This window comes from Fulmarus glacialis, unplaced genomic scaffold (genome assembly GCF_000690835.1).
Source record: "Fulmarus glacialis isolate BGI_N327 unplaced genomic scaffold, ASM69083v1 scaffold12233, whole genome shotgun sequence".
In the NCBI taxonomy this organism is placed as follows: domain Eukaryota; kingdom Metazoa; phylum Chordata; class Aves; order Procellariiformes; family Procellariidae; genus Fulmarus; species Fulmarus glacialis.
This window is the reverse complement of record NW_009201166.1, coordinates 1-13,322: the sequence shown is the minus strand read 5'-3', so window position 1 is coordinate 13,322 and position 13,322 is coordinate 1. Positions and strand designations below refer to the sequence as shown.

At 36.9% G+C, this 13,322-nt stretch overlaps 1 protein-coding gene across 1 annotated transcript in view; it reads right to left on the bottom strand.

The window, feature by feature from the left end:
• PBLD (phenazine biosynthesis-like protein domain containing) overlaps positions 1 to 13,017 on the bottom strand; it is a 16,913-nt gene extending 3,896 nt beyond the window's left edge. Inside the window, exons 1-8 of the mRNA XM_009573849.1 lie at positions 12,890 to 13,017; positions 10,480 to 10,579; positions 7,103 to 7,201; positions 6,468 to 6,577; positions 6,284 to 6,313; positions 5,667 to 5,755; positions 4,341 to 4,519; positions 2,469 to 2,531 (exon numbers count right to left, since the gene is read on the bottom strand). Of these exons, the coding sequence (XP_009572144.1) occupies positions 2,469 to 2,531; positions 4,341 to 4,519; positions 5,667 to 5,755; positions 6,284 to 6,313; positions 6,468 to 6,577; positions 7,103 to 7,201; positions 10,480 to 10,579; positions 12,890 to 12,973 (754 nt within the window). The 5' untranslated portion in view covers positions 12,974 to 13,017. The remainder of the gene's footprint in view (positions 1 to 2,468; positions 2,532 to 4,340; positions 4,520 to 5,666; positions 5,756 to 6,283; positions 6,314 to 6,467; positions 6,578 to 7,102; positions 7,202 to 10,479; positions 10,580 to 12,889) is intronic.
• Positions 13,018 to 13,322: the final 305 nt, after the last annotated feature.

The following is a 13,322-nucleotide window of genomic DNA, read 5'->3' as shown; positions in this document are numbered from 1 at the left end:
TGCTTTCCTGGAGATGGCTGAACACCTGCCTGCCGATGGGAAGTGGTGAATGAATTCCTTGTTTTGCTTTGCTTGTGCGTACGTGGCTTTTGCTTTACCTATTAAACTGTCTGTATCTCAACCCACAAGTTTTCTCACTTTTACTCTTTTGATTCTCTCCCCCATCCCACCGGGAGGAGGGGAAGCAAGTGAGCGGCTGTGTGGTGCTCAGTTGCCGGCTGGGGTTAAACTACGACACTACTGCAAAGGTTTCTAAAAAGTCAAAAGATGCTCTTATTAATCTTCGGTGATATGGAATCTTCTTGATTGCCAGCCACCTTTTCCAAATAATCTCTTACTAATAGAATTCGCCCCAGTACTACCTGATAGCCCCTCAGTCACGTGCATGTAAGGAAAAGTTATTTCTCATAGACGCACGTAGAGACCACATGTTGGTCAGATGTCAAATGAACTTGTTCTCTTTAAATCTGTTTTGTATGATTTCTACCACAAAAGAAGTCAAAAGACATATATGCATGAAATATGGAAGAAAAGGGAAAGGAAAAAAAAAAAAAAAAATCTATCTTGTGGGAAGATAGGACTTTTTTTGTGCTAAACACATTAGAGAAGCTGATTACAGTATCAATTGCCTTTGCTGCTTGAGATAGTTTCTCTAAAAGAGGAAATGGCACAGTACATACAAAATACATGAAAATGCAAAACAGGTACAAAGTATAATCTAAAAATACAGACAGAATTCCTGTCTGTTTGATTACTTAAAGAAGCAGTGTCTATAGATGGCATGGAAGTGTTTTAAATTTCACATTAACATTCAAAAATGTCAAAATCTTTTGAAAAACAGCCAGTCCATAAGGATGCATTACCAAAGACAGTTTCTCCTCTTCAGAAAATATGTTGAGATTTTTCCCCACAACATTAGGGAAACTATCACAGACTTGTGTGATGTAAATGCAAATATGAGATCTTCAGAATAGAATGTTAAACCTTTCCTTCAATTCACGATGGAGAAGGTCTCAAGTCACTGTGGATTACCATACTGAGCTATGGAGCGCAGAGATCCTTTAAAGAGCTTATCATTCTCAAGAAAACCCATTTTGAGATTCATCTGACCAAATATAGGAAGGCTTATATTCAAGGTAGCTTTTTGTTTGGAAAACTGTTTACTTTTATGGACAAGGAACCTTATTAGATCAAGGAGCCAATCTCTGTTCTAAACTAAATGTTACCAAAGACTTAATTGTTGTCAGGTGGCCGGAAGAACTGTAATCCCCTGCCCCCTCTTAGGGAACCAGATAGGGACTAGGGTAATTTTGTATTGCTTCTGTTGTTCTTCTAATCTCTGGCAAAGCACTAGAAACATGAGAAGCAGGGAGACACCCAATGCCTTTTTATCTAGTGCTGTCATGTATTAACAGTTTCTCTGTTTTTCCACCAAGTTGTTCAGTTCCTTGCTTAACAAGTATGTGATCTAATAAGCATCCCTCATTGATTGAAAGAATACCAATAAATCTCTTCTTTGACTTCAGAGGTCCAGTCACCTCAGATTCCTTTAAGGCTTAATCATTTAAAAGTAAGAGTGCAAATAAAATCACAAACAAATACAATCTGCCAATGCCCATGTATCTTGTCCCCACATTCTTACATATTTAAGGCCAATCACATTCTTTCTGTTCTTGTAACGTAAGCGACTATTCTTTCTTATATTCTTCCTTGCTACCATGTAAATGATCATCCTGAGGAAAACTGATCTTCATGCTAAATACACAGATGTATCAGAAAACAGAAAAAAACCTGTACCATAAAGCACACTCTGTAAGTAGAATCTGAATGTTAAAAACACATCATCTCTTCTATCTACACATAGTAACACTAGCTATTCTAAACCCTAAGTTTCCTAAAGAAGTCACTGAAGGGATTAATCTAGAGTAATTCTCAAGAAAATTCCAAAATCAGGAAGAAACCATATGACTTTTTTCAGTCTCATCTTAATACACCTGAGGGGAAAGGAAAACGCTGTCCAAATTATACTGAAAAGTACACATCATTAATGAAAATACTGATACCTGTTCCAAATACCCAAAATGCAAGCCATAAAGACCAAGAAGTGAAATTCAATCAAAACACATAAACAACATCATCTGAAGTTCACCAAGCTTCAGTTATCATGAAAGGTCATGAGAACTAAAATCCAAAAGCTGAGATAAAAACTAACTGCAGAGAGTTACGATCCAGAAACTGACACTTCAAACTCCCTGCAGGCATGATGTGTCATGTTGGTGGGTAGGAAAGAAAGCAATTTCTTAAAGATTACTTCACACACAAAATATTACATAATATTCTATTCATATTGAGAAAATGGATAGGAGTTATTGCTACAATTTGGATTGTAGTAATAATACAACTTTTTCTTTTCTAGTGAGTAGCTTACACATAAATGGTCAGCTTTGCAAGAAAACAGTTTCTCTTACCGAGCATTTCTTTCTTCCCGAGCTGCTCTGACCAGTAGCTGCTTAAAACAGCGTGAGCAGATCCTTAAGAGAAATTGGAAAAGAAAGTACAGAATTAAATTAGAATCACTACTTTATAGACCAAGCACATTGAAAATGTAAATATAAACAAATCAAGTGCCACATGTGTGTTTAGGGCAAAAACACCTAAAAGTTTGCACAGCAGACAGAACTTAAGGCTTTATCATTTCATTTATTTATGATAAAGCAGTATTACTTCCTCATCCTCTGGCTTCAATGGAAATTTTGCCTAGTTGAGGGCTTCATGATTAGCCACAATTGGTAGGAATAACAAATAGTACCGACTACAATACTTGAGCCAAAGTACTCATTTGTGTACCAAAAGTGAAGCTTCCTAATAACAGAATCTCAAAATAATAAATTCAAAATATTATCCATCTAAACATGATGTTACTCAATGAAACATGAACAGCTACCAATCAAAAACCTGAATAGGCTGTTGAATATTTTTTAAGAATAGAAACAGGTGGATAGAAGTCACCATGTAAAACAAAAGTATTTCCTCTCCTAACAGTCTTCACAACAAAACCTTCAGGTTTTTTTTCAGTCTTGAATGCTGGTAAGTACCAGGATGTAACTCAAGGAGATCTTTAAGGTCTCACCACAGCTTCTGAAAACTAGAAGACCAATTTCTTGTTTCCTGACCAGCAGATGGCTTAAAAACTTAGGATGACATCTCAGATTCATAGCTGGAAATGCTGCGTCAGTCTACATTAGCAACTAAGGGCAAAGACACTCTGCTGGAAACCCTACTGTGAAGTAACTATAATTATCAGGGCTCAAGGACACCAGGACATGTAGCATTATTAAGAAATCATTACAAAAGAAATATAATACAAAACCATAACACTGTTGAAAGTATACTTCAGCAATACAATAAAAAGATTTGTTTCTATAAAAGAAAGGACTCTTAAAGATGGAAAACAAGCAACAGTGAGCTATAACAAGCCTAGAAGAATCTCAAGAGATTCAGGAAACTTCTAGCTTTTCCTACATATCAATACTAGTCTTCCCAGAAATCCTAAGGAATGAGCTCTGGGACTAGATACAGCTACAAGACTCTGTCCCCAGCTTTATCAAGAACGCAAGACTGAAAGCTTAAGAAATAACTGAAATACACGGCTTATATTTCTTTGTCAACCTTTCTTTCTGCTAGGAGTGTTGAATAACTAGCATTATTTCAACAAAGAAAGAACGTTTTATCTTTATTTAGCAAAACATTTAATGAGCATTTTTGACCAAGTTCTCAGCTGACCAATAATTAACCTGAAATTAACTGGTACCTAAGCAAATAACATCATTCTGCAGCAATCATCATCACACCTACTAAGTGGAACATCAAAGGAACAGGCAGAGAACTAGCCTTCCTGACCCTAAATATACAACTAGTTCGTATTATTCATAGGCCTGAGAATATCCACAAAAAGTGTCATGAAACTAGAGGAGATCTCAGCTGAAGCACAAACAAAAAAAATACAGAACACCAACAGAAGTGGATATGAATTTGTACTGCAATACTCATTCAATACCAAACTAGTGTCTTGCTTTTCTCTAATTGGAATACTTCAGGGGAAAGATCTGAAAAAGACACAGGAATATCTGGCCTGATGACAGCAAGAAGCTGATTTTTTCTGAATGAGTTGGCACCAATCATGCAAGTTTTCAGTTTAATAAGCACACTCCTGCTATCCATATAAAACAATAATTTATAAGAGAGACTCCAAAGTACAAAACCAGATCCATTAAGTTTAATAAGAACCTTTTAATTGAACTCAAACAAGAGTAAGAGTCGCTTATCACACAAACACATACCTGTAACAGGGTCTTCCAGAATTCCATACCAAGGTGCAAAATATCTGGAGTAAAAATCATGGCCTTTACGTTTTCCATTGGAATTTCCCTTAAGAGTCAGTATGAGTCCTTTCACCTTTCCCGTCTTTTCAGCTGACAAAAAGTGTTGTGCACTCACTTGCAGTTCTTCCAACACAGACCTTGAATATAATTATAGAATTTTAAATGTATTCTTCATTTTACATTAATTTAAGTATTGAAAAGAAACAGAAAACTACAAGATCATCTTCTCTACAATCCCAAAACAGTCATGGTAAAATGTTAGAGGAGACAAGACTCCTAGCATTGTCCTCCAAATGTAATTTGACAGAACACTACCCTGAATATAACACACTCCAAGTGAGCAGAGAAAAAAGCTCAAGCCATGCATTTCCTATTTATTTCTCAAAACAGAGCATCCTGGAATATTAGCTACAAAAATGCACACTTTTGTTTCAACATTTTAATCATTGAAAGAAATCCTTCATCTTTACAGAATGCAAAGAGTAAGCACTCCACCTGCTTTCAGAGCAAGCAAACAACTAACACCATTCAGATCTTCATGGGATTCTAAAGCACTCTACAACAGTCTCAAGCCTGTGAAGTTGCAGATACCTCCCTACAAAATAAAGTCTGAAAGAGAGTATTTCTATCTCCCCATTAGCCCAATCTTTAAACATGAGTTAAGCCAAATTTCATGTGAAAATAACAGTAATTTGGCCTGATTAAAGAATTTATGTTTCAGCAATATACATCCAAATTATACTTGACTTAACAATGACATTCAGCTGTCTGAGATTAAAATGATCTGCTTTGAGATCATTTGAATTGGAATTTCCTCTATAAAGCTACTTATGATGTTGTTAAATATGTGTAAGCAGATTACAGTCAAATGGGAAGAAGAATCCATGGTACTCTGCCAATGTGCCCTGTCTCACTAAGCAGATCGCTATAGCTATGCAATTTTTACTTCTTCTTTTGAGAAGCAAGACTCCTAATTTCCTGCTAGGTTACTGGATCTTTTTTTTTTTTTTCACTCTGATGGGGAAAATACACCATCATTAAAACTGTTTCCTACACCTCCATTTCTTGGAAATAGATTTCAGATTGATCTTACTCAGCTTTGCAGGTTCAATAAGCTCACATGAGAAGATAAAATAACTATTTAACACAGAAATTTAAATTGGAGTTTTTAATACCCACCTGTTTTAAAACTAGATAAAAGAGCCTAGTATGTAAGGAATAGAGGTTAAACAAGCAGACTCAATTTCTGAACACTTGATTACTTAAAAAAGAAGTGTAAGACACCTTTCATAAGCATCACTGAGGCGGACTAAGAGTTTCTTTGTGTCAGGAGAATAACGGAGATCTTGAACAATCATGTCACCAACGGCTGCCTGGTGGAAAAGTTAAAGGAGACAAAGAAAAACATCGTTATATGAATACAACATATTATTTCCCTAACATTTTCATCCAACAAATTCCCTGCTAGAACAGGGCTTATGCAAGGTCTTTCACGCAGCCCTCATGTACATGCAAGCAAAAAAAGTAAATGCACTAAGTGCATGAATGGATAGGGGTAGCTGTTAAGAGCTCTGTATATGTCAACTTGGAAAGAAATTCAAGGACCTAGAAGAGGGCAAGGACACTAGATTGCCCTCATGTGCATACAATAGGCTGAAAATGCCACTGAAATAAATACTAACACTCCAGTCAAAGGTAGTGGGAGACAAAAGTTCAACTGCAGCATTTTGGAGAACTCCATTTCCTGAGCTGCATGACGCAGATCTTTAAAGTTTAGTGTTAAAAGTTCAGGAGTACATCAAGCAATGCCATGTTGCCACTTTTCAGCCATTTTAATATATAAAAATAAGCATAGCTATTATAAATGTGCTTCTAAGATCACATATAGATTCTTTCTTTACCTTTATTAACTCTTCTACTTCCTGAAGTACCTAAAGCAAAAAAAAAAAACCCACACTGTGAAAAATAGAAAATACGTATGTATTTATCTATCCAACTATAGATAGACAGATATACATACATACACATACAAACATAAACACATACTTTCCTTGAAAGCCTCTAATGAACAAAATTTTGACTGACCTGTGGGTAGGTTATGTAAAGTGGTAAGTCCAGGACAATACGATCTTCCACTCGTCTGGCTTTTAATTCCCCACTCAGCGTCACAAATGTAAGAACTGAATTTGTGTTCTCTAGAGAGAGAACATTGCAACATTATCAAACATAAGAATTTGAATCTAAAATATTATAGCTCAGTATATTCAGAAAAGGTTAGTTATTCAGCTAAAATATAATAACTACAGGAAACCTGTATTCTGAGACAAAATTCCCAACTAACTCAATAAATAATCTGCTGAGGCTAATGAACACAGCAATTGCCCGTGAATCTTTCCTGCACGTTCCTACAATGAATGGGAATTTCCTTTGAACAGAAAGAGCAATATTCCCTATTCATCGAATTCTACTGTACCTCTCCCAGATGACATGTGCATAATTAGCACTTTTCTTAACAGAACAGCAAGGCATCAGAATCGCAGTGTAGGCATCAGACTACAACCTTATAATTACAGAGTAGTTGTAAAAGACAATACCTAAGGTATCTCCATGTGTTCTCTAAATGTTCTGAATATTTAATTGCCTTTGTTGTAGAAAATTGAGATCTTAATTAGAAGTAAATTTTCTAAAAAGTTATAGTAACAAATACCTTGTAAACATACTTTGTATGTGAAACAACACAGCAGCTGCTGCGAGTGTAGCATGACCACAGAGAGGAACTTCATTGGCTGGAGTGAACCATCTGAGTCCAAAGCAGGAACCTCAAAAATAAAGTTTATTTAACGTTATTAAGTGGAAGAAGTCTATTTCTTCACTTTATCTCAAAACTTTATACTGAGTGATGACATCTCAGTTAATCAAAATGCATGTTATAATCAGTCTTGGTCTTAAACATACTTTTAGGAACCTATTTTGTACTCATTTTTGGAATAGCTATTGCTTTTCAGTCAGGTCAACAAGAGGAGTCTACTACTAACAGAGGAAAGCTACTTTGCTACAAGAGCAAAGGAGCTGCAGAGTAGAAATGCCTGCCGGCCTGGGAACTAGGCCTGTGCACCAGAAGCATCCTTGAGAGGCACAGCTGGCACCTTTGAAGTGCTGCTTGGTAGCTAGAAACCAGAGACATGCCGAGATATCATCAGTAAGCACAAAACCAACAAACTGTAATAGCAACTTATCACCTGAAAAGGTGAAAAATAGTCTGAAAAAAGGGGAAAACATCCTGAGAAAGCAAGAATCAGTAACTGCCACTGGCTGTTCTAACTGAAAGAACAGGAAAACAGTCTGAAAAAATAAAAACTGGTCTGGGAGAATAGAAAACATCATCATCTATTGGCTGTTCCAGGCGAAAAATAGAAATTAACAGCATCTATTGGCTTCTTGAAGTGGTGGCGTCCTACGTTCTCTTATGTCTCTACGATTTAAAAATTACTTCATTCTTACCCAAAATGGAGCTTCCCTCTCCAAGAAACTTTCTGTGCTGCATGTATTTTTCCCTTTCCTAAACAGGTCTGCACGAACTTTCTACGAGATCATGGACCCCCGCCAGGGACACATGGCTGACTCCAAACTCTGTGACACAGATGATCATTGAAGTGAAACACTGTTATTTTACTGGTCCCACTTCTGGGCTTAGTTTGGTTTGTCCTCCCACTTCTGCGATGGCTGTGTCCCCTTCTGGAATCTATTTAATGTGCTTGGTACCATATATATACATATAAATAATCTACCATAGGTAGATCTACTGTTATATTATTGATAAGTTTGATTATTGACTAGTGGTAAGTTTGTAGTAACCTGTAATATTATATATACTTCCTGCTGCTATTATTGATTCCTGCTATACTACTGATCACTGGTAATAATTTGTAATAGCTTGAGAGAGAGATATATATATTCACTTTATTAATCATAGGTATACTTGCTAGTGGTGATTTTTGCGGTATTTGTGGTAATCTGTAATAAAGTAGAGAATTTAGAAGATAAAGCCTCCATCTTCTCGTATATTATGGAATCCTACAAAGTCATGGTTGCAATCCCTATACACCTGCAGGCTGGGTTACCCTTTAGGGGTTAAAAATAGTTTTTTTGGTATAATGGAACCTGTATCGGAGCTAGGTCAGTTATGAATTATTTTGCTTAAACCACCAGTCAAGTCTGGTAAAAGCCTCTAATGTATATTAGCCCTTCATTTCACTAGAAATCATATTTCTATTTGTTGTTTAAAAAAATTGGAACCCAAGTGCACTATACTTGGTTTCCTGTAGCTTGTGCAGAGTTCTTGCACCATGGCATTTAAGGTAATGTCTATGAAAATATATTTCAAGTGAATAATTACCATACAAACACAACTAAAAGGTGCAAAAGAAACAAACGATATTAAAAAAAAAACCAAACAAGTCTTGTCATTGCCCCTGTGAAAAATTAGTGCATTAAAGTCAGTCCTCTATCTAATGAAAACAGAATCCCAACAAAACCTAGTGGATGAAATTAACGGACATGGTAGAGAAGTGCTCTGAGACAGGGCCGACACAGAACCCAGCTGTGAGCCTGCCCTGTGGTGTTAATGCACTCCCCGACGCAGAAATTGTGGCTGAAAGCAGGAGGAAATGGAGTCAGCCATGACCGACCGGAGACAGACAATTGATGTTCCAGAAGCAGATGACAGTCTCATAAATGACATTCTGATGTTCCTGATCTCCTCTTGCTCCCACCACCCCTTAATACACACGTTCTCAGGTGTAGCTCAGTGACTAAATTCCTTCGAAAAAAATTGTGCACCTCTTCAGCAGCTGTGTGGGTCTGATGTCACCAACTCTGCACTTTAATGACAAAGAAGCTGGCATTTTATATGACTTGAAAATAAATAAATGTATTAAACATATTGGCAAGGTGTTAACATGAAAAATGTTAACATGAAAAATGAAAAGTATTATCCCTTCTTGATTCAAGCAATCAGTCTAACCCTAAAACAAACTCCAATTTATTAACTATAGGAGTAAGTGATGATAGTTACTGCTTTAAGAAAATCCTCTTTAATTACCGAGACTCTACAAAATCTCACTCCCTGAATAATCAATCAGATGATACAGAACAGTTTGCATACTGTTCTAGGGCCTCTTTCAGACAGCCGAAAAACTCAAAGCTGTTCATCTCTCTCTGCCACTACGTTATATCAAAGCGAGGGCACGCCAACATGATACCTTAACCTGGAATCTAACTCCAGGCTAGTGAGGTTCCAGCCCCTTGGCTCATGCCACCACACAACTCCAAAGTGAGCAGATTCAGCAAACTGATTCAGCTGAAAACTAATCCACAAACCGATTTTGACCAGACTCTCTGTCAGATATTTTCTATCTTGTCTAGTGTCTCTCCATTTCCTCTCCCATCATATATACATGCCCTACCAAAGAACACCAGTAAAGTCTCTCCACCCAAACCAATCAGATGAGCAGCCTAATGTGCTTGATTTGGGCAACTTCAGATTTCCCAGTTTCGTTGGAAACCTGTATTTACCAGTATTGACTCCACAGACAGCTTATGAGATCTTGTGACAACCTCAAATAATAGCTTACAGTTACCCCAGTGATGACTTCCTGACCAACCAAGCCAGATTCTACTCACTTTGCAGTCTTGTGTGTATGGAATAAGCACGTTCCATCTCTATTCTTCTGCTTGTATAATAAGAAATGATCTTAGGATATTATTAGTAGTAATGGAAGTATTAATTGAAGGATCTTTGCATAGCATTTTTAGGAGATTTTCTATATACAACTTGCTTATTTAGTAAAAGGCACTAAAACAAATGGTCTAATTTATGAATAATAAACATTTGTATATTGCAAAATCAATTTGATATGCAGCACAAATACTTTAAAGAATCCATGTGCAAAAGGTTTATTATCTTAGGTAAGATACACCACAACTCCAAGATTTTGCTTTGGCTGTCTTACAAATTAGTACCATTCCTTACAAATGCACCCTCAGTGTCTTCCTATTCCCTTGTAAGAGATTTTAGTGGGTAAACAGAACCACTCACTTTTGGTAAAGTCATCTCCAGGGTGCAGTTTTCTGATGAAAGCAGTTTCTGAAAGGTTCATTTCTGTTGCGATTTTTTGGTGCAAATCTTCACCCAAGTCCTAATGATGAAACAACAAATCCAATTAAACACAGGCCAAAAAAATGCAGAATCAAACTTTCTGTCAAATAAATACAGTCATTTCATTTTCTATTACAATAAAACACAGATTCATTTTTAGTTCAAAATACTTTTTGAGAGTAAAAAAAACTTTAAGCATAAAATGGGACAACTAGTTCAATCATTGTGATACATGGGCATTTCTAATATCTGTCCTATTAGTTTACAAATTCTTGGAATACACAGAAAATAAAACCACCAAAAAAACTAAGCTCAGTCTTTCCATGAACACAAGTATTTTTTTAAAGTCATTATTAAAGTCACACTGAGAAACCATTATTAACATAATCTAAAAATAACTACAACTCTTTTTATAACTCTGAAAAATCTATGCCACCAAGAGGTATGTAGTAATGGCTAGGGCAATGGCCAAGATGGCTGATCAGCGCTTAAGGCTGTACCCTTGATACTACTCTTTGAACAATGGGAACAATATGCTAAGTCAGTAGAACTGAGAGGAGATAAACCGAAAAACAAAAACACTGGAGCTCACTACATTCTGCTCTAACTGCCTGCAGATTTAAACCAGCGAACACTGATCCCAGGATACATGAGCTGCAGCGATTGTATGAAATTCCACTTCACCCTTGTTCCACTGCTCTTTCCCCACAATTATGCTGTCTGGCCAGGTTTGAGAATCTGGTCTTTAAAATATTGAAACACAAATTAAACAAAGTACCTGGTCAGGTTCAACCTCTGGCAGATAAAAATTTGCCCTGCTAACTTTACTTATTTCCCTTAATAACTTTAATCCTTTTCAGCCAATAATCCCATACTACAGATACGAAAAGATCACCGATGCGTATCACAGACCTGTATTTGCAGAGTGCATTCTTTACAATGAAACAACATTCTAACCTTTTATAGTAACAAGCGCCTCTCCTCAGGAAAATAGTTCTGACTGTCAATTAAATACTAAAAAGATACTAAACCAGAACAAAGACCAACCAAAATGTTATTAAAAATAACAGAACTTCATTGAAATACTGCCATCCTGTGGCATTTCTGAAACACAGAAAGAGCTTGTTTTGCCAACCATATTTGTAAAGCATCTGCTGAGCCTCTGAAAGGAATAGAGAACAGAAATACTGCTGCTAGCTGCACCATACTTTCTCGGAGCTTAGAATAAAATTATGAATTAGAATGTCAGCTTTAACTGAATCTCAGCTTTAACTTTGTCACTAAAGCCTCTAGCCCCAGGTAGAAAAAGCTTTAAAATCTCAACACTCCAAAAGCAACATGCAAATAAGTTGCCCTCAATATATTAATGTAATAAGTAAAATTAATATAAAAATGCAATTAGAAGCTCATAGTTTTAAAGTCCGTTCATTCTGAGAGGAAGTATTTAGATTTTAGGGGGCCAAAACCACCTCTGAAGTGAGATGTTCTCAGTCGTAACTTTAGCTGATCTGGTAAGTAGGCTATATTGTATGAGATCTAGATAGGCTTAGGAACATCTAGTAAGGATTCATATTGTCAGTACAAGCTACTGCCATTGACTGCTTTACATGTATTTTCATACTTAAAATTTTCATCAAGTGTTACTATACAAATAATACAAGGCCTATAAATTTCTTATCCAGTTTAATAATTAGTTTTTGGTAGAAATGGTCAACAGTGTAGCAATCAACACCAACTGTTCAGAACACCTTGATGAGGAAGATGACTACTGTCAATTGCCCTAAAACTACCGTGCAACTTTGAAGCAATAAAAACTGGCTGTTTAAACTTGGCTAAAGCTGAACCTGACACACCAACGGTGAAAAGAGTCAGATCCAGGTCTATACTCCCCCCTTTTCCTTCCATAGAAAGAGAAAAAATGAAAGAAAAAAAAAAGGGGGGGGGAACCCACACCAAAAACACTTTAACACTTCATTCAAAAACTATTGAGTACTGAGTCTATGTTATTGCATTTCCTTTCAGAGACTTCATTCTGAATCCATTGGCTTAAGAAATTAAGCCATTTCTTTTTGACTTAACTCAGTTAGAATAAAACCAGTATATTCCTTTAAAAAAAAAAACAAACCCCACAAAAAAATACAAAGCATGTCTTGTGTGAAATCGTTCTGATGGAAAGAGTACCCCTGTGCTGATTTCTCTGTATTCTGGAGCAACAGCAAACAACGCTTGCAAGCAGAACTCCTGAGTAAAGGAAGCAAAGTCTAATGCAGTGCTGAGTGCTCAGCTCAAGTACAGAATGGTAAATGCCATTGCAGTGCCTCATAAATCAGTTTTTTTCTTTTTAACTTACATTTTCAAGCAGACAAACTGCCGCAGGATTTCCACAAAATGGCCGGTTTGTAAATGCATCAACCGTAAAAATAGGAATCTGCATTGTCGTTTACACCTATTTAGTCTTAAGCTGTTTTCTGCAAGGTACTTTCTAACCTGTTTTATCCCCAAATGATAGCAGAACTCTTAAGTTAATATTTCACCTAACGGCAGGAGGAGCCAGCGGCCCCCCATCCCGTCACTTCCGAGCACGCACACGGACCCAAGCCTCCTTCCAACAACCCCAGCGCTCAGCACCGATTGGTTTTAATTCTTTAGAACAGATTTTAACCTCCCTCTTGCATCGCTTGCTACCAGCTCCAGAGCGCTCTAACGGGCCCTTCCACCACAGCGCCCGGCCCAACCCTTCCCGCGGTGAGGCATTTACAAAGGCAGGAGCTGTGGGAGGCTCC